The sequence below is a fragment of the Rhinatrema bivittatum genome, chromosome 19 (genome assembly GCF_901001135.1).
Source record: "Rhinatrema bivittatum chromosome 19, aRhiBiv1.1, whole genome shotgun sequence".
Lineage (NCBI taxonomy): Eukaryota > Metazoa > Chordata > Amphibia > Gymnophiona > Rhinatrematidae > Rhinatrema > Rhinatrema bivittatum.
Genome location: NC_042633.1, coordinates 44,969,348 through 44,990,792, shown reverse-complemented (window position 1 = coordinate 44,990,792; position 21,445 = coordinate 44,969,348). Strand labels below are relative to the sequence as shown.

The 21,445-nt window shown below is 40.9% G+C and overlaps 1 protein-coding gene across 3 annotated transcripts in view; it reads right to left on the bottom strand.

Annotated features, from left to right (window-relative positions):
* Window positions 1-21,445, bottom strand: part of VAV1 (vav guanine nucleotide exchange factor 1) — a 131,056-nt gene that overhangs the window by 56,918 nt on the left and 52,693 nt on the right. For all 3 annotated transcript variants that reach the window (XM_029585255.1, XM_029585253.1, XM_029585254.1), the window contains exons 7-14: window positions 20,664-20,732; window positions 19,577-19,680; window positions 17,351-17,450; window positions 15,740-15,835; window positions 15,092-15,160; window positions 14,580-14,666; window positions 9,627-9,712; window positions 5,271-5,403 (exon numbers count right to left, since the gene is read on the bottom strand). In XM_029585255.1, the coding sequence (XP_029441115.1) occupies window positions 5,271-5,403; window positions 9,627-9,712; window positions 14,580-14,666; window positions 15,092-15,160; window positions 15,740-15,835; window positions 17,351-17,450; window positions 19,577-19,680; window positions 20,664-20,732 (744 nt within the window). The remainder of the gene's footprint in view (window positions 1-5,270; window positions 5,404-9,626; window positions 9,713-14,579; window positions 14,667-15,091; window positions 15,161-15,739; window positions 15,836-17,350; window positions 17,451-19,576; window positions 19,681-20,663; window positions 20,733-21,445) is intronic.

Here is a 21,445-nt window from a genome sequence, read left to right as displayed (position 1 = left end):
AATCAGAAGGAACATGTGCGTCCACTGTGAATGCAAAGAGAACATGTTACTGAGCACGGCTCTGGATGCGAATGCATGCAAGTAATTCAGTCAGATAAACTTCTCCCTGGGTTCTATGGTTCTCAATCAGAAGGAACATGTGCGTCCACTGTGAATGCAAAGAGAACGTGTTACTGAGCAGCTCTGGATGCGAATGCATGCAAGAAATTCAGTCAGATAAACTTATCCCTGGGTTCTATGGTTCTCAATCAGAAGGAACATGTGCGTCCACTGTGAATGCAAAGAGAACATGTTACTGAGCACGGCTCTGGATGCAAATCCATGCAAGAAATTCAGTCGGATAAACTTATGGGAACACATTGAGGTCTCTTTACAAAGGCTTGAGGCGCTTACCTTTGGCTGTTTGTCACCTAAAGTGCCCCTGGCAGTGTCTGGGCACCTAAATTTAGGATTTAATTTCTATAGTGGGAAATTACAAGGGTGAGTTAAAATGTTAGGGGCTTAGCACTGACTTTCCCTATGAGGTACATTAATACATTTTATAAATATATTCCTAGGACACACCAGGGCCCATACACACACCACTATTCTGATGGCATTTTATAATTCAGTGTTTTCAGCACAGGGAAATAATTTCTAATTAATTATCATACAGTATAATATAAATTATCATATTAACAAATGTTGCAGTGTTTATAAATTTTTGTTTGATTATTAGGAGGCAAAAATCTTTTTACAAAATTGTATTCCTTTTAATTCAGGAACAAGGAAGAATAAGAAAAATATATATTATTTTCCGATATTCTGATACACATTTCAAAGAAACTTTTTTCCAAATCTTTATAAAAAATAAACTCAGTGTATTCAGACTAGATCGGTATAAAACATGGAGTGGATCTCTCAGCAATTTGTCTATCATAAGCTTGTTACATAGGGAAAGAGAAAAGCGTGGGTTAAAATTTAAATTTAACGAAAGGTCATCATGTTATTAGCTTTGTAGTTTTTCACGTGACGCCGCGTCACTCCGACGTGACGCCAATGTCACGTGCTCCTTGCAAAGGAGTTCAGGAATGGCGTCCTGACCCCGCTGGACCACCAGGGAGTTTTGGTAAGTCTTGGGGGGGGGGATTAAGGCGGGTGAGGGGTTTAAATTTTTATTTGCACATATGGACATACTCAACTTATGGAATTCTCCATATGTCCATATTGACCGCATATTGACCCTTTGTATGCCAGAAAAGATGAATACAACTTAACTTAGTTTACCAGATGTGTAAGCAAAACAACTTTCATATAGAGAAGTATATTCTCCTCTTTCCTTTTAAAATTTCTTGGTCATACTGTGCAGATATAAATAATTTTTAATTAGCTCAATAAAAAAAACCAATCATGTTAATCAAATGGAAACCTTTTTATGTATGTGTGTTTCACAATGTGTGGTCTTATAGCCACATTGAGATGGGGCATTGCCAGGGGTTAGGGGTGTGCATTCGTTTTGAACTTAAATGGAAAACGCAACTTATTTTTGTTTTTTAACTTAAAAAAAAGATGAGGCTTAAACGATCGGATTTCCAACGTATTCAACATAGCTATGTTGAATATGTTGGAAATCGCGATTGTTGATCTAAATAAAAATTTAAACCCCTCACCCTCCTTAATCCCCCCCCAAGACTTACCAAAGCTGGCCAAAAGTTCCGTGAGGGTCCGGGAGCGAACGCGAGGGGAATCACGTGACGCCGCGTCACTCTGACGTGGCGCCGACGTCACGTGATTCCCCACGCGTTCGCTCCCGGACCCCTCGTTGGGCCCAAAAGGCACTTTTGGCCAGCTTGGGGGGGGTCAGGAGGCCCCCCCAAGCTGGCCAAAAGTTCCTTTTGAGCCCAACGAGGGGTCCGGGAGCGAACCCGAGGGGAATCACTTGACGCCGCGTCACTCTGACGTGGCGCCGACGTCACGTGATTCCCCACGCGTTCGCTCCCGGACCCCTCGTTGGGCCCAAAAGGCACTTTTGGCCAGCTTGGGGGGATCAGGAGGCCCCCCCAAGCTGGCCAAAAGTTCCTTTTGAGTCCAACGAGGGGTCCGGGAGCGAACCCGAGGGGAATCACGTGACGCCGCGTCACTCTGACGTGGCGCCGACGTCACGTGATTCCCCACGCGTTCGCTCCCGGACCCCTCGTTGGGCCCAAAAGGCACTTTTGGCCAGCTTGGGGGGGTCAGGAGGCCCCCCCAAGCTGGCCAAAAGTTCCTTTTGAGCCCAACGAGGGGTCCGGGAGCGAACCCGAGGGGAATCACGTGACGCCGCGTCACTCCGACGTGACGCCAATGTCACGTGCTCCTTGCAAAGGAGTTCAGGAATGGCGTCCTGACCCCGCTGGACCACCAGGGAGTTTTGGTAAGTCTTGGGGGGGGGGATTAAGGCGGGTGAGGGGTTTAAATTTTTATTTGCACATATGGACATACTCAACTTATGGAATTCTCCATATGTCCATATTGACCGCAAATGGGACCCCCTTTCGACTTATGGACTTATGAACTTAAACTTTTGGTCTGCACATCCCTACCAGGGGTACAGTTAGGTCACGGGAGGAAAAGTACAAGCATAGATTGCATTTTTAAATCTAAGTGCATTTATTTTCCATTAAACAAATGTCCACACATAAAGCAGGTGCAATCATAACATAAGAATTTGCCATACTGGGTCACAGAGTCCATCAAGCCCAGCATCCTGTTCCCAACAGTGGCCAATCCAGGCCATAAGAACCTGGCAATTACCCAAACACTAAGTCTATTCCATGTTACCATTGCTAATGGCAGTGGCTATTCTCTAAGTGAACTTAATAGCAGGTAATGGACTTCTCCTCCAAGAACTTATCCAATCCGTTTTTAAACACAGCTATACCAACTGCACTAACCACATCCTCTGGCAACAAATTCCAGAGTTTAATTGTGCGTTGAGTAAAAAAGAACTTTCTCTGATTAGTTTTAAATGTGCCCCATGCTAACTTCATGGAGTGCCCCCTAGTCTACTATCCGAAAGAGTAAATAACCGATTCACATCTATTACCTTTTTCTATTGATTTGTTCCATGCCTTCATGGGCAAGTGGTAAGGTATATGGGCATTGTCAACGCCAATGGGCCCATGGAGAGACATTTCCTTCAGCACGTGGAACCTCTCGCGAGCTCTGTTGAGCAGTTATTGAATGATTCCCTGGCCAAAGTTATGCCAGTGACAGAGATGGACCATGTTCCCTCTCAACCTAGGTTCTAAGTGGCCAGAAAGAGGGATATGCTTCCTAAGGGTCTGTTTAAACTATTTGTAAAGCCTGTTATTTGTAAAGCTATTTGTAAAGTTATTTGTAAAGTTATTTGTAAAGCCTGTTGCTAATTTATTGTTACACTGTAAACCGAGGTGATGTATAATTATACGTACCGCGGTATAAAAGAATCTATAAATAAATAAATAAATAAGGGTCACAGAAGATAGTCTGGCAACAGAGGAGCTGAATATGCACAGGAGTTCTGGCTCTGTGGGTGGAGGTGACAAAGTCATTTGAAAAAGCTGAATTAGCATTGCATGGAGTTCAGCAGAATGAGCTGTTGTCTTTTCTGTGAGGGAAGGGATAAAGTTGACATCTACCTTTTACATGCAGATTTTATTGCACTTACGTTTGCCGTGTCTATGTTCACTTCACTCGATATTCCATCTTACAAAAGCTCTGTAGAGGATGCAACTTGTGCTGGTGACCTTTAATGCATACTTTTCAAAAAACCAAAGTATGTGTTTAAATCCCATCCCCATTACTATCCCGCCCCCCATTTGAACACCTCTCTCCAAAGAATCGGGTAATGCACCAATCTCGACAGGCACTGAGTCCCGGCCAACTGTGTGGCAGCCAAATGCTTTAAGGGACTGCAGAACGGTTCTGCAAATGAAGCCCTTAAAAGCACATTTCTGTGAATCCTAAGGAAGTTGTTAGGACAATAGATCGATTTCATTAGATTCAGCTCATTCAGACTAGTCTTGTATCCAAAAGACGTCATGCTCTCCGTTCCTTCAATAAATACTGCACATTTGGTGTTAGTTTGGGATAGAGTAATATCCATAGCAGGCCCAAGAACCTGGAACACCTTAACAGCTGAGTTACGGCTTGAAACAGAGTTCAAAATATTTAAGAAAGGGTTGAAAGCTTGGCTCTTTGAGCAAGTCTATGCAGTTAGCCCCTAGATTAATGTTTTTAGTATGAATTAAATCTGCATATCAGTTGATTTGATTATTTAAATGTTTTAATGTTTTATTTGTATCTGACAAATTGCTGAGAGATCCACTCCATGTTTTATACCGATCTAGTCTGAATACACTGAGTTTATTTTTTATAAAGATTTGGAAAAAAGTTTCTTTGAAATGTGTATCAGAATATCGGAAAATAATATATATTTTTCTTATTCTTCCTTGTTCCTGAATTAAAAGGAATACAATTTTGTAAAAAGATTTTTGCCTCCTAATAATCAAACAAAAATTTATAAACACTGCAACATTTGTTTGTTGATTATTCTGTTTTAAGATCTAAAGACATTGTACACCGTTGTGATGTAACGACTGACGGTATATAAAATCTTTTAAATAAATAAAATCTACTAGATACATAAAAGGCCAGATATCCTACAAGATTTTCCCAATGTGTGTCTATGGGGAAAATGCTTCGTATCTAGGCCACATAGTTTGAGAAAGAAAGATAAAATGTTTATAAGAGGCAACTTTCTAATCACATTCAGCCTTAGGAGGAGGGTGGGGCCAGAACACATGGGGTAAATGTTCAGAAGCTTAGTTGGGGACCTACACCAGTAAAGTAAGGAGGTCCAACTGAAGACTGGCTGAATGCATGTGAGTAGTCTTCAGTCGCATAAAACAATGTGGGTAAATTTGCATAAAGAGGTGCCTGAGGCATTCAGGGGCTGTGTGTACATTTACATAACGAGGTGCCTGAGGGAAGGGGGGTTATGAATCTATGCTTTAACACTTAGCTTCACAACAACCCAATGTCACATTGTCTTTTAATATTTGACAATTGTATTAGGGCTTTCAATGACATATTCAAGCGTACAGTTAAGCACCTGCTGAAAATGGACGCCACTGGTTTTGAGACATGCAACATGGACTTCTGTTAGCCTGTAAATAAATTCCTTGTCTGTACCACCCAAGTCACCCTCCATGTCTTTCTGGCACTTACAATTTTTACCCAAATCCCAGTGAGATTTTACGCCACCTCACCTTCTTACTCTCTTTCTCACCAGAGGAGTCATCCCGGATTTGATAGTTTTGAAGATTTATGAAATCTTTCAGCTCAAACGATTCTCCTTTCCTTTTGCAGAGAAGGACAGCTTTGTCCAGAAGAAAGGCATATCTGAAAGAAAAAGAACATTGCGCTCAGGGCTGTCTTTCGGGGGGGGGGGGGCGGAAGGAGTCAGTTCTCACATGAGGAATGCAGATCTTTATTTGAAGGACCACAGGACAAATCAAGCACATAAGAGGAAAAAGGTGTCAGTACTCAATATCGGCAAGCAACTCCTGAAAAGAAAACCTGCTTGTACTTGAGAACAAAGCTACATAGTTACCTAAATAAAACACACAAAGGAAAGCTTTGGGGTCTTATAGCCATGGCAGGACCCAAAAGAGCTTAAACCAGGGCTGGCTGAGGAAGTAATGTGCTTCTAGGACAGCTGCTCCAGGAAGCAGTCATTTATAGCATCTAGAAACCCAGCCTCTCTAGCATGTCCCCATGAGACGTTGACTCATTCAATACTGGGGCAATTGAACTTCCCCATTATTGTGTTACCAAATTTATTTGCTTTTTACATTTCAGCTAGCATATCAATCATTCTTCCTCTTGGCCAGCAGGCCAGCAGTATACCCCCATTACTATACTTTTACCCATCACACATGGAATTTCTAGCCATAAGAATTCCTCAGTGCATTCTCTTTCCTGCTTCTCTCCATACCATCTTTTTTATATCATGCTGCCCCTCCACCAATTCAATCTGCTCTATCATGTTGATATTTATTCATTGGTTACCCTCCTTCTCCCATGTCTCTGGTGTAATGGCACATTGAATTCTGGATGCAGCTGTGGTTGCCCTCTCTCAAAAATATTTACAACCAATCAACCCTGATGTGTGGCAGTTATATGCGGGGCAACCACTGATTGTCACGTTCAATAGCTGCCATCTTTATTCTTTATTCTGTATATTTTATACTTTTATTATATCTTATATGTGAGGTATCAACTCTCCGGTGATAGAGACCCTAGGCGTGTTTGCTACTGTTTCAATGTACTTATCACTTTCGATTAATGCTTGATGAATTCTTACCGCTGCTGACTGATTTTTAATGAGAAAGTGTCTCATGCCTAAAAATCAAGGGTTGAGTGGGTGGGAAAGACTAGAATTAACTATCTTTGGCTTGCTTATTACCTCAGACATACACAAATTGTAAAGAATATATCCCTTAATTTCACCTTTCACCTAACTTTTATAAGCCCAAAAATTTCTGAAAGCTATAATTACCAGTCCTCTTTAACCACTGTTAAATTAATCTTCAGTTAATGGAAGGGTTTGAGATTCGGCATGCGCTTCCAGTCCTCTACTGCAAAGGGTGCAGGGCCTCTGGAAGGTGTGGCTGTGGAAGTCAATCCCTGGATCGTTTGTGGTGACCTCTGGACTCCTCTCCCAGGGGATGCTGGAAGCAGTATGCAGATGAGCATTCCAGTCCTCTACTGCAAAGGGTGCAGGGCCTCTGGAAGGTGGGGCTGTGGAAGTCTATCCCTGGATCGCTCGTGATTTCTGGACTCCTCTCCCGGGGGATGCTGGGAGCAGTATGCAGATGAGCCTTCCGGTCCTCCTCTACTGCAAAGGGTGCAGGGCCTCTGGAAGGTGTGGCTGTGGAAGTCAATCCCTGGATCGTTTGTGGTGACCTCTGGACTCCTCTCCCAGGGGATGCTGGAAGCAGTATGCAGATGAGCATTCTAGTCCTCTCCTGCAAAGGGTGCAGGGCCTCTGGAAGGTGGGGCTGTGGAAGTCTATCCCTGGATCGTTTGTGGTGACCTCTGGACTCCTCTCCCAGGGGATGCTGGAAGCAGTATGCAGATGAGCATTCCAGTCCTCTACTGCAAAGGGTGCAGGGCCTCTGGAAGGTGGGGCTGTGGAAGTCTATCCCTGGATCGCTCGTGATTTCTGGACTCCTCTCCCGGGGGATGCTGGGAGCAGTATGCAGATGAGCCTTCCGGTCCTCCTCTACTGCAAAGGGTGCAGGGCCTCTGGAAGGTGTGGCTGTGGAAGTCAATCCCTGGATCGTTTGTGGTGACCTCTGGACTCCTCTCCCAGGGGATGCTGGAAGCAGTATGCAGATGAGCATTCCAGTCCTCTACTGCAAAGGGTGCAGGGCCTCTGGAAGGTGGGGCTGTGGAAGTCTATCCCTGGATCGCTCGTGGTGATTTCTGGACTCCTCTCCTGGGGGATGCTGGGAGCAGTATGCAGATGAGCCTTCTGGTCCTCCTATACTGTCCTAACCTTTTTAGTCTGCACAGGGGAACCATTCTATCCCCTTTATCTTGGTCACCCTTTTATCTTCTCTAATTCTGCTATATCTTTCTTGAGATGTGGTGACCAGAACTGCACACAGTACTCAAGATGAGTTCACACCATGGAGGGATAAAGAGGCATGATATTCTGTTTTATTCTCCATGCCTTTCTTAATAATCCCCAGCATTCTCTTTGCTTTCTGGGCTGCTGCTGCACACAGTACTCAGGATGAGGTTGCACCATGGAGTGATACAGAGGCATTATGATATTCTCTGTTTTATTCTCCATTCCTTTCCTAATAATCCCCAGCATTCTCTTTGCTTTCTTGGCTGCTGCTGCACACAGTACTCAGGATGAGGTTGCACCATGGAGGGATACAGAGGCAGTGTGATATTCTGTTTTATTCTCCATTCCTTTCCTAATAATCCCCAGCATTCTGTTTGTGTATGATATATGAACACAAGATGAGGATGCACCATGGAGTGATAGAGGCATTATGATATTCTGTTTTATTCTCTCCATTCCTTTCCTAATAATCCCCAGCATTCTGTTTGTGTATGATATATGAACACAAGATGAGGATGCACCATGGAGTGATAGAGGCATTATGATATTCTCTGTTTTATTCTCTCCATTCCTTCCCTAATAATCCCCAGCATTCTGTTTGCTTTCTTGGCTGCTGCTGTACATTGAGCAGAAGACTTCAATGTATTATCAACGATTACACCTAGGTCCTTTTCCTGAATGGTGGCTCCTAATGTGGAACCTTGTATTGTTTAACTATAATTTGGATTACTCTTCCCTAAATGCATCACTTTACACTAGTCCACATGAAATTTAATTTTCCATTTGCATGCCCAGTCACCCAGTTTTACAATGTTCTCTTGCCATTTCTCACAATCCCCTTGTGATTTAACAATTTTGAATAATTTTGTGTCATTGGAAATTTGATCCTCACTTGTTCCCATTTCCAGGTCATTTATAAATATATTAAAAAGCATTGGTTGCAGAACAGATCCCTGGGGCCTCCTCTATTCACCTTCCTCCATTGGGAAAATTTACCATTTAGCTTTACTCTGTTTTCTATCTTTTAACCAGTTCCCAATCCACAATAGGACACTGCCCCCATCCCATGACTTTTTAATTTCCTAAGAAGTCTCTCATGAGGGACTTTGTCAAATGCTTTCTGGAAATCCAGATACACTGTATCACCTTTATCCAAAGGTTTATCTACGACCTCAAAAAATGTAGCAAATTTATGAGGTTTATCTACGACCTCAAAAAATGTAGCAAAACCCATGTTGGCTTTGTACCATTAAACTATGCCTATATATGTTCAGCAATTTTGTTCTTTATGATAGTTTCTACCATTTTGCCTGGCACAGACATCAGACTCACTGGCCTGTAATTTCCTGGATCACCTCTTGATCCCTTTTTAAAAAATTTGCTATATATTGTCAACTCTCCAGTCTTTAGGTACCATAGATGGTTTTAATGATAGTTTACAAATTAATAGGTCTGCAATGTCATTTTTCAGTTTTCAGGTCATAGAAACATAAGGTCAACGCACATCAGCGTTTCTGACAGAGAGATATAGATATGGTGTATTTATTGTATAGCTCAAAACAAATAAAGGTCCAAAAATAAATACCAAAAAAATAAATACCACATAAAGAACAAAAATAATGGAGACCACCCAATAAAAATGATTTGAAATAAGACTTTGGTTGACAGTAATAAAGTGTATATTGCTATAAACAGGTGTCAGCAAGCTTGACAACATGTCCTGCTTTAACAAGCTAGGACCACCCAGACAGGTCTATCATCCACTTGTAGTTCAGAACATTTTTTAAAGCACTATTTTTAGAGTATATGAACCCAATAACCACAATCCCAGTCAGTGATGAGTGAGTTAGTGATAAAATAAGCCCAACACGGCCAGTGTTTCACTGAAGACAGCTTCCTCAGGGGTGAGAACTTTTATAATCCTCCAGAAAGTTGCTGCCATGCAGGTTCCCTGATATGCCAGGATTGCTCTCTTTAGACTTACCGATCCATTTTTGAGCGTTTCTCAGCACTTGTAATCTTCAGCTCCCCATCTATCTTTGGTCTCCCATAGTGCGCCAATGATTCATTCTGGTGCAAAATAGGAAAGAAATGTCATCAAAATGACTCAAGGGATAGTAAGAGCTGTGTTCCATTATTAATGTCCACAGTATCTTATTCCGAAGCACCGCACAAAATTGTAGCAGCCATACGGTCTTCTCCTTTCAATGCCTGCCATGATGGCATATTCAGAAAGAAAAATATTTACTCTGGTGAAACATCCCTTTCAATATTAACATTTCTAAGCACACTTTATAGTTAACATGAGAATTTCCAAAAGCTGTTTATCCTGGTAAAATTTCCTGACTAAACGCCGTCTTCCTCTACCTGGCAAAAACTCAAGCCAGCTCCCATAGTATGCAGGCTGGGTTACCAAGTTCTCTGTTTACATGAGAGGAGGAACAAATGTGCATCTACCTTGGGTTTTCAAAGCTACAGGAGCTGTTTTGCTTCTTGCTACCCACACAAACAGCAGGTGTAGAGCTCACAGACTAAGTATACGTCCTCTACATTCTCTCTCTCAAAGAAGACACAGTGTGGGCTATTTCCCCTCTCAGTGCGTGCCCTTTACATCCTCTCTCTCAAAGAATACACAGTTTGCCTTTGAAATTCTGCATAAAGTAAATGTAATATAAGTGACTGAAAATATCCCCAAATCCACCTTCATTAGGACTGTTCAGTCCTTTCTATGCCACCTCTGCTCTCAGAATAAGACTAGTTCTTATATATGGTCACGTATCTCTTTCCCAGCGGCATTCCTAATGTTTATGCTAACTCCCTATCTAATGTATGCTACACTAACTGCTATTCTGTTCTTAATGTATATGTTAACTCATCAACTTATGTATCCCATCGAAAATTGTATACCGTTGTGATGGCAAAACCAAATGATGGGATATAAAACTCAATAAATAAATTAAATAAATAAATGTGAGAAATATTTTAAGTGCATTTGGAGGAGGAGTGAGAAGATTTGGAAAACTTCTTTAAACCCTATTGTTAATTGTATTTGAAGTTTGAAATTGTATCTGGGCTCTGAAGATTGTAAACTTTGATTAATTCAGCTAATTTGTGATACCATTTTTTTTTTTTACATTTGTAAATAGTTGCTGTACCGGTACCCTAGAAATAAGTTTTATTTAAGAAAAACTGGTATGGTGTTTGGTTAAGGGTGGAACCTTGACTGCAGGAGCTAGAAGAGAGTCCTGAGTAGGTGGCCTCCCTGTCCAGCTCAAGAGAAACACCACCCTGTCTGCATCTAGCCTAGGACCCATACACTCACAATGCTTAAACCTTAAAACCCGAGACACTGACACTAGGCTCCTACTGGTATCAGCCTCTCAGTATTTCATGTCCCGCATTAATGGGGTTACACTAACTGGTAGACTCAATATCGCACTCCCTGAATGTGACTAAGCAGAGTTTGTAGCATTATAAAGAGGATTCCTGCAGTTGCGTTTAAGTGCAGTTAGTAAATAACATGCATAGATTACATTTTCAAACCTGTTACTTTCTATGGGAAAAGTATCTGCATGGAAAGGAGGTATAAAAGTTTGTGGTACTTTTCAAACAGCAAATTAAAAAGTGAAAATACATGCATACTGTCTCTAACACCCAAAGCACACAGTCAAACATAGCCTCGGATCTCAGCAGATGGTTTGAACATAGCCTTGGCTCATAGAATGAAAATATATGCACAATGTCTCTGTAAAATACACAAAGCACACAGTCTGAACATAGCCTTGGCTCAGAATGAAAATATATCCACAATGTCTCTGTAAAATACACTCAAAGCACACAGTCTGAACATAGCCTTGGCTCAGAATGAAAATATATCCACGTCTCTGTAAAACACAGAGCACACAGTCTGAACATAGCCTTGGCTCATACAATGAAAATATATGCACAATGTCTCTAAAATACACTCAAAGCACACAGTCTGAACATAGCCTTGGCTCAGAATGAAAATATATGCACAATGTCTCTGTAAAACACACTCAGAGCACACAGTGTGAACATAGCCTTGGCTCATAGAATGAAAATATATGCACAATGTCTCTGTAAAACACAGAGCACACAGTCTGAACATAGCCTTGGCTCATAGAATGAAAATATATGCACAATGTCTCTGTAAAACACACTCAAAGCACACAGTCTGAACATAGCCTTGGCTCATACAATGAAAATATATGCACAATGTCTCTGTAAAACACACTCTGAGCACACAGTCTGAACATAGCCTCGGATCTCAGCAGATGGTTTGAACATAGCCTTGGCTCATAGAATGAAAATATATGCACAATGTCTCTGTAAAACACACTCAGAGCACACAGTCTGAACATAGCCTTGGCTCATAGAATGAAAATATATGCAGAACGCCTCTGTAAAACACAAAGCACACAGTCTGAACATAGCCTTGCCTCAGAATGAAAATATATGCACAATGTCTCTGTAAAATACACTCAAAGCACACAGTCTGAACATAGCCTTGGCTCAGAATGAAAATATATGCACAATGTCTCTGTAAAATACACTCAAAGCACACAGTCTGAACATAGCCTTGGCTCAGAATGAAAATATATCCACAATGTCTCTGTAAAACACAGAGCACACAGTCTGAACATAGCCTTGGCTCATACAATGAAAATATATGCACAATGTCTCTAAAATACACTCAAAGCACACAGTCTGAACATAGCCTTGGCTCATACAATGAAAATATATGCACAATGTCTCTAAAATACACTCAAAGCACACAGTCTGAACATAGCCTCGGATCTCAGCAGATGGTTTGAACATAGCCTTGGCTCATAGAATGAAAATATATGCAGAACGCCTCTGTAAAACACAAAGCACAGTGTGAACATAGCCTTGGCTCATAGAATGAAAATATATGCACAATGTCTCTAAAATACACTCAAAGCACACAGTCTGAACATAGCCTTGGCTCAGAATGAAAATATATGCACAATGTCTCTGTAAAATACACTCAAAGCACACAGTCTGAACATAGCCTTGGCTCATAGAATGGAAATATATGCACAATGTCTCTGTAAAACACACTCAGAGCATACAGTCTGAACATAGCCTTGGCTCATACAATGAAAATATATGCAGAACGCCTCTGTAAAATACACTCAGAGCACACAGTCTTAACATAGCCATGGCTCTTACAATGAAAATATATGCATATTTTATAGTATTTTTAGTTACTAACTGGTTAACCATTTTATATACTTTCTCAAATTAACTATTTATGTTCATTTATGTTTATCTATGTTTATTTATGTTTCATTATGTTTTCTCAAATTAACTATGTTCAATGTAAACCGCTAAATGTTCAATGTAAACCGCTAAATGATTGTTTCCTTAGCGATAGTTATGGTTCCTTGTAAACCGGGGTGATATGTATACTATACAGGAACCCCGGTATATAAATTCTTTAAATAAATAAATAAATAAATATGCAGAACGTCTCTGTAAAATACACTCAGAGCACACAGTCTTAACATAGCCATGGCTCTTACAATGAAAATATATGCAGAACGCCTCTGTAAAACACACTGAGCACACAGTCTGAACAAAGCCTTGGCTCATAGAATGAAAATATATGCAGAACGTCTCTGTAAAACATTCAAAGCACACAGTGTGAACATAGCCTTGGCTCAGAATGAAAATATATACACAATGTCTCTGTAAAACACACTCAGAGCACACAGTGTGAACATAGCCTTGGCTCATAGAATGAAAATATATGCAGAACGTCTCTGTAAAACATTCAAAGCACACAGTGTGAACATAGCCTTGGCTCATAGAATGAAAATATATGCAGAACGTCTCTGTAAAACATTCAAAGCACACAGTGTGAACATAGCCTTGGCTCATAGAATGAAAATATATGCACAATGTCTCTGTAAAATACACTCAAAGCACACAGTCTGAACATAGCCTTGGCTCAGAATGAAAATATATGCAGAACGTCTCTGTAAAATACACTCAAAGCACACAGTCTGAACATAGCCTTGGCTCAGAATGAAAATATATGCAGAAGAACGTCTCTGTAAAATACACTCAAGCACAGAGTCTGAACAAAGCCTTGGCTCAGAATGAAAATATATGCACAATGTCTCTAAAATACACTCAGAGCACACAGTCTGAACATAGCCTTGGCTCATAGAATGAAAATATATGCACAATGTCTCTAAAATACGCTCAGAGCACACAGTCTGAACAAAGCCTGGGCTCATAGAATGAAAATATATGCACAATGTCTCTAAAATACACTCAGAGCACAGTCTGAACATAGCCTTGGCTCTCAGCAGATGGTTTGAACATAGTCTCTGCTCTCACATGAAAATATATGCATATTGTCTCTGTAAAATACACTCAAAGCACACAGTGAACATAGCCTCGGCTCTCAGCAGATGGTTTGAACATAGTCTCTGCTCTCACATGAAAATATATGCATATTGTCTCTGTAAAATACACTCAAAGCACACAGTGAACATAGCCTTGGCTCATACAATGAAAATATATGCACAATGTCGCTGTAAAACAGAGCAGTCTGAACATAGCCTTGGCTCTCAGCAGATGGTCTGAACATAGCCTTGGCGCTCTCATGAAAATATATGCACAATGTCTCTGCAAAACACACTCAAAGCACAGAGTCTGAACAGAGCCTCAGCTCTCACATGAAAATATATGCACAATGTCTCTGTAAAACACACTCAAAGCACACAGTCTGAACATAGCCTTGGCTCTCACATGAAAATATATGCACAATGTCTCTGTAAAACACTCAAAGCACACAGTCTGAACATAGCCTCGGATCTCAGCAGAATATTATGTTTTAGGATAATGAAAAAAGGAACTTGCTGCTTCCCTGCCCATCACTTACTAGGTTCTCGATGGACAACTGGAAATGAGTGATCTGCTTCAGGGTCTCGTTATCTCGCTTAACTTCATTTATGCACTGAGCTAAATCCTAAACAGAAAATAGTAGCAGATGAGAAGACGGCAAAGATCAGTGAGCAGTATGGTCAGTTCAAGCCGGTCTCACCCTGTATCTGCCGTACCCCTGCTGACCTTAGATTGACTCCTTACTCCTTAGGTGTAAGGAGTCAATCTACTGCATCTCTTCATTTTTACAGGCTTGCTAACAAGACGTTATGTTGTCAGCAAACTGTTGTCTTCTGTTACCCTTGGGTGACTAACCCTCCACCTCCCCCCTAGCCACTTTGGATTGAGGTTTGCTGAATAGCAGTACATAAATGGAACTACAAATAAAACAAGTATTACAATTTCACCCTTCTTGCATTCCCTATCCCATTCTATTTTTACCCCATCTCTCCCCCCCCCCCCAAAAAAACAAAAAAAAAACCTATGAGGTTACAGAAAAACAGTCCTTACTCTCATAGCATCCAAAGCTAATCGTAGGTTGTCCTTTTCTGTAGCATCTGTGGTGTGTTTTGCCAACTCCTACAAACAGGGATGCATCTATCAGCACATCTTAGAGTCTAGAATATCAACCGTAGGGTTATAGGTTGGGGGAGAGGGGTGGACTGCTTGGTGGGAGATTATATTATGTCAAAAGGTAGCAACCTGGAGAAGAAACACCCAGGCACTACTGAAAGTTTATTCTGTATGTTGTACATTGTTCTTAATTCAATAAAAATATTTAAATTGGAAGCAAAAGGACAATTTTTAAAATGCCCACATAGTTTGCAGATCTTGTGTATCCATCAATTGTGACTGTGGAGGGATACAGACCCCAGAGCACAGAAACAGAAAAAGTGCACTCTGCCTCGGAAAGTTTGCTTGCAGTATCTCCAGACCAGCAAGCCCCATCTAAATTGTTCCCAAAACATATACCTGCTTCTTGAGAACTGAAACTGACTTCTCCTTCAAGGCATGAGGCTGGCAAGCTATGGCTGCCTCCATGGATAACATCTTCTCTTTGCCCTTTTGTGCGAGAATGCAAACCCTTTTGGGCAGAACCTCCATCAAATCACCCATCCCCCAGTTTCTCACTTTGCATTTGGTTCAGTGCCCTCCTACCTGAAGGAGCAAGGGGTATTTAAGCACCCTCTGCATGGGGACCATTAGCAAATCTCGCAGAGTGAATCTTCCATTATTGGCTCTTGTAGAACATTCCTGCATAAAAAGAAAAATCTGATTTTATTGCTTATAAGAAAACAAAAACAGTGCTAGAACCAAAAGCAAAGAAGCCCAGACCGAGTGATTAACTTTATTCATTTAGGAAAAGTTATGTTTTATAACGAGTACAGATTTTTGCGAACAACCCTTTTACCACATAGTTAACACAAAGCCCATTGATCTATGGCTCAGTACAGAACCTAGGACATCAATTTTCCTGTATGGAAAATATAGTTTATTTAACATTTATTTTCCACCTATAGTGCCCAAACATGCTAGGCAAAGTATAGAATAGAAAATATTAAAATAATAAACACGTAACATATATAAAGCAGACATTAAACAAATAGAGCAAGATATACAACCTTAGAAGTATTAACTCTTTTCTTGGTCAGATTATAGTCCAAGTTGCATCAATTGACCCTTGGAATTATCAACTCTCTCCTGGTCAGCATATAGCCCAGTTTGCATCAATTTATTGTCCTACATTGACCCTTGGAAGTATCAACTCTCTCGGTCACAATATACTGAGTTATCAATTTCCCTATGTCAAGTTTAGAAACCATCGCAGTGACTCCTTCATGGAGAGCATTTAACAAGTCATATCAATTTCCCCCATGGTCCTTGGTAGCATCAATTGTCCATGGTCAGAATATAATCCCAACTAAGACTCAATCCCACAACCCAAATGTTCAAAAAGGACCTGAAAACATGGCTCTTCAAAAAAGCTTATCCAACCACCCCCCACTCAACTCACAAAACTAAATCCCCTTCTCACATCTTTCCCCCCCCCCCTCTGCCCACTACATCCCACAACATCTTCCACAGAACTGCGTTAGCCCTCATTGTGGTCAACCCCAACAATACAAACCTTATACCACATACATAGTTCCACACAGACCAATCATCCGACAACCACAAAGATCCTATGCTAAGTCATAAAAGTCACTGCAAAAAGCTACTAATCTCAATCCAAAAAGTTACTAACTAATCTCAATGCAAAAAGTTACTATTCTCAATGTAAAAACCTACCTAGTTTATTGTACAATGTATAATGAAATAATGTTACAAAGCGCAATAAGCTCGCGAAGCTCTAATGTAAAATAGGAAGTCTACATCGATAGACCCCTCTATCACTATGTAAACTGGTGTGATATGTACGATGATCCTCAGTATAGAAAAATAAATAAATCTGTGATACAATTTCTTATGATTAGTATAACAGCTGAGATGCAAGAATCTCGCTATGGTCCATATAAATGTAAAGTGAATAACTTGCCATCATGCTATAAAGCTTGAGAATATCTATTCAAAGCCACAATCATTCACTATCAGACAGACATTCCATTGGAAAGAACCTAAGCTATTAACATGACATTTCTTTTCTTCATGATCTTTCCTCATTGACTAAAAAAGGAATATAAGTTTTTCAATAATTTAAGAAGTTTAGCCTTTTAAGAAAGCTACATGAATGAGATCAGCTATGGACAGGGTTTCAGAAGGAACTCTGACCTCCAACTTCATTCGCAGGTCTTCCCGGGTACAGGCTGTCTGGTCCAGGTGCTTTGTTGCAAATTCAACCTGACTGCAGTATCTCCCATAAAGCAAAAATCTAGGAAATTAGTGAAGTGATATTGTTACTTTAACAGATGAAAGAAGAGATTTACAGAAGAATAGTAAGTCCAGAAGAAAGCTATTAAAATAGCCAACAATCTTCATCATAAAGCATATGAGGACATACTTAAAGATCTAAACATGTATTCCCTGGAGGAAAAAGGGAAATTTGATACAGATATTGAAATACCTCAGATATATCAATGCACAGGATGCAATGGAAAAGATGGTTTGGAATGAGGGTGAAAGAATAACCCAAGGAAATAGGGTGGTGGATGCATGGAGTGGCCTCCCCGAGGAATGGTGGAGACAAGGACAGGATCAGAATTCAAGCAAGCATGGGATAAGCACACGAGATCTGAGGGAGTGGTAGGGATTGGAGAGCTGAGCAGTTGGTGAGAATGAGCAGACTAGATGGTCTTTATTTGCCATCATGTTTTATGTTACTATGGGCAGGAAAACAGAGAAGCTTCCTGCTATTTCAGTAAAGGGTGGTAAATTCTATAGCAAGAGCGCTATGCCAGACATGCTTATTTCACTTATTCACATGTTCACTTATTTATTTATTGGTTTTTATATACCGACATTCATCAATGATATATCGGTTTACAGTATAACAGTAACTTACGCATGTAATGCGTCTGACATAGAACAGGCAAGGATAAGTAGATATCATAAACTGCAACTGGGAGAACTATATACAAGGTGAACTGGGTGAAATATATACAGGGATTATATACATTGAACTGTAGAATTATATACAAAACTGATTCTATACAGGTTGCAGAAGGGACAAAATGGAATATTTAAGCTAAGTGTTGTATACCTTGCGGAAAACATATCCATAACAAATTAGGAAAGGATAGGAAGGGTTCGGCTGAGTGGAAGGACTGAGATATTCGGGTAGAGAGCTTTTGGGGGAAGATAGGTGTGAAATGGGCAGGACTGTAGGCTGATTGGTGCTAGGTGTAGGCATTTGTGAACAGCCACGTCTTAAGTTTTTGTTTGAATGTTTTTCGGCAGTCTTCCTGGTACAGCTCAACTGGCATTGTATTCCAAAGGGTAGGACCAGCGACCGAGAGCGCACGTGCTCTAGTGGAGGCCAGGTTGATTTGGGGGGAGGAGGTCTCTAAATGGTGGCGAGGTATTGGTGTCTGGTGGGTTTAGTAGCCTGGTGGAAGCTAAGAGAGTCATTGAGCCAGTTCATCTCTGGATTGTACAGTGCTTTGTGTATGAGAGAGAGAGGGTCTTGTATTGAATGCGGGATGCAATTGGGAGCCAATGTAGTTCCTTTAGTACTGCTGTTGTGTTCGTTAGAATCTGGGCAGCTGTGCTTTGTAGTATTTGTAAAGGGTGGATAGAGTTTTTGGGTAGGCCTAGGAGAGTTACAGTAATCGAGTTTGGAGAATATAGTCGTTTGGAGTACTGTACAGAAATCTGGGGGGTGAAGTAAGGGTCTAAGTTTTTTTTTAGTGTGTGTAAATTAAAGAAACAGTCTTTTAGTGTGTTGCTTATGAATTTCTTAAGGTTGATGTGATTATCCAGGATGACCACACCCCTAGGTCTCGTACCTGTTGGGAGAATGGGATTAGTGGGGGGTGACTGAGGTGAGATTAGTATAAGTTCGGTTTTCGCTGTGTTCAGGGCAAGGTGGATAGTAGTTAGGAGTTTGTTAGTATTTACTGCAGGGAGGATTCTGGCCCCAAGTGCACCTGCCCTATGCTAATGAGATGACACTTGTATCTTACTACTCTTAATCAATAAGCCTGAGACTTGATGCAACTCCAACAGTGCTCTCTGCTTCAATGGCAGGAGGTAACGGGGAATTGGACTCAAACAGCAACCAACAAGGGCCCTGGCTTTGACGGTCTGGGAAACTGATTATAGAGGTGGCTTGTATGGCATGGTAGAAACTACCATAAGCTTGCTGGGCAGACTGGATGGACCGTTGGTCCTTTTCTGCGGTCATTTCTCTGTTTCTATGTATATTGTTAGCGGTATCTCCAACAGTACCAGTGACCTAATTAAACATCTTTTTGCCTCTTGACCCTCTCCAGAGAGTAATGGTGAACTCAGTTATTGTGCAGGGGTACAGCAAATGACAAAGTGTCTTGGGAGCTTCACCTCTCCTTGTATTTGATGAAAACCTGATAGAGGTTCTGGGAGGTGTTCACAGAAATCAAGTTCTTGAGATCTTCAAGGAAGTATCGGTGGACATTCAGAATATCCTAGAAACAAAACACAAACATGCAAGCATTTCATCCTGTAAGCTTGCAGCAATGGTGATTTTTATATCAGGTAAAGCATTCCAACACCTCTTCACACAGCTGTGTCCCATCACAAAAACCAGGACTGTAGTCATTGACATATTGACTTCAGGAGATTATGGTCATCATAGCTTTCACTTTCCGACCCAGCGCAGTAAGGTTTTCTGTACTATGTTTATTTAATCTCATTTACCTCTTGCTATTCCAGTGGTGGCTATAGTATGTTACAATAAAATGCATATTAAATTCAGCACAAATTACAATATACAACTAGCAACCTTAGTTTAGACATTGGGTGAGCAATGAGGGGGGATCTCTGATTCACTCACACAGATGGGCTCTTCAATTATTGCCTACCCTCCATATGCATGTATCATTAATGTGCAGACTTTTACCCAAGTATTTTGTGGACATTCCCTGGAGCAGAATTAGGTCAGAGAAGCAGCTATGCATATCCATGGTCTTCCCTTAAAGAACCGCACAACAAGCAGCTGCAAATCTCTGGCTAGTTTTGAGGGGCACAATAATCACAGCAGAAACATTCTTGCAGTTTTGCTTTGATTACTGTGACAAACACTGAAGTGTTTGCAAGATCATAGGATGATTACCTACCCCAAAATACACACAGCCACATAAAATCCAAACCTCAACAGCTAACATGGAAAATCTAGCATGATCTGGACATAGAGACTGTACCTAGCAAACACTTGCACTCACTACATTGTTTCCAATAAAACTGTTTTAAGATCATACAAGTAGCCTAGGGTGGCTTATTCTCCCTCCCATGCTTATAATGAACTGGCACAACCTCAAGGTTTGCTTCATCCATTACTGAACTCTTGAAGAAAGAGCAAACCTTCTCATACAAAAGAAGTTTCCAATCTAATGCTTTTCTGTAAAAAAAAGAACAGATTTATTCAAATGTGTAAAGGAAGAATGCTTACCTCAAGATTGATAAAAATGTTTTCCATGTCCTGGATTTTTAAAAACCGCTGAAGTGGTTTCATAAAGTACTGTGAAGAAAAAATGATTTGTCAAGACAATGGAAGGGAAGGTGATCTCTGGCAGGAAATGCAGTCATTTGTGCTTTGGGAAAAAAGCTTAAATGTGGTTTTTTTTTACCAGTTAGTTTCATGGGGATCCATTCTCAGCTGCTGGGCGGCTGCCATAGCTAGTCGGATAAACTCATCTGCCTAACGTTTCGGGAATATTTGGTGGCACAGATGCACCGCTGAATATGCCAGTTATCAGTTATCCGGCTGCTTTCTGGGAGTCCTAAAGTTAAAGCAGCCCCACAGCACTCCTGGATGCCAATGCTGGATCCATTTTGAGCCAGGGTGCTCAGACTGGTGGACTCTCCAGCTACTTTAAGTAAGGCCCCATGGTGTCGCCTAGTCCTAGCATTATTTGTGAAGGGTAAATAATTGTTTCCTGTTAACCCTCATGATTTTAAAACCTCTTTCAGCCTCTTCTCCAGGCTGTTTAGCCTTTCCATGACTAATAATTTTTTGCTGCCCTTCCGTTTTTCATTCTTCACTCTGCTCTATCTTCTTTGAGATGGGGTTACCCAAAACTGTGCACAATACTCAAAGGCCATGGATGAATGGAGACAAGGTTATAAACTGATAAGCTTTGCAGACCACTCAAGCTGCTTCTGTCCATGTCTGAACTGGTAGTCTGCAGCCCTCACCTGCTAAGTCATCATTGTTAATTCCTTAAAAGATGT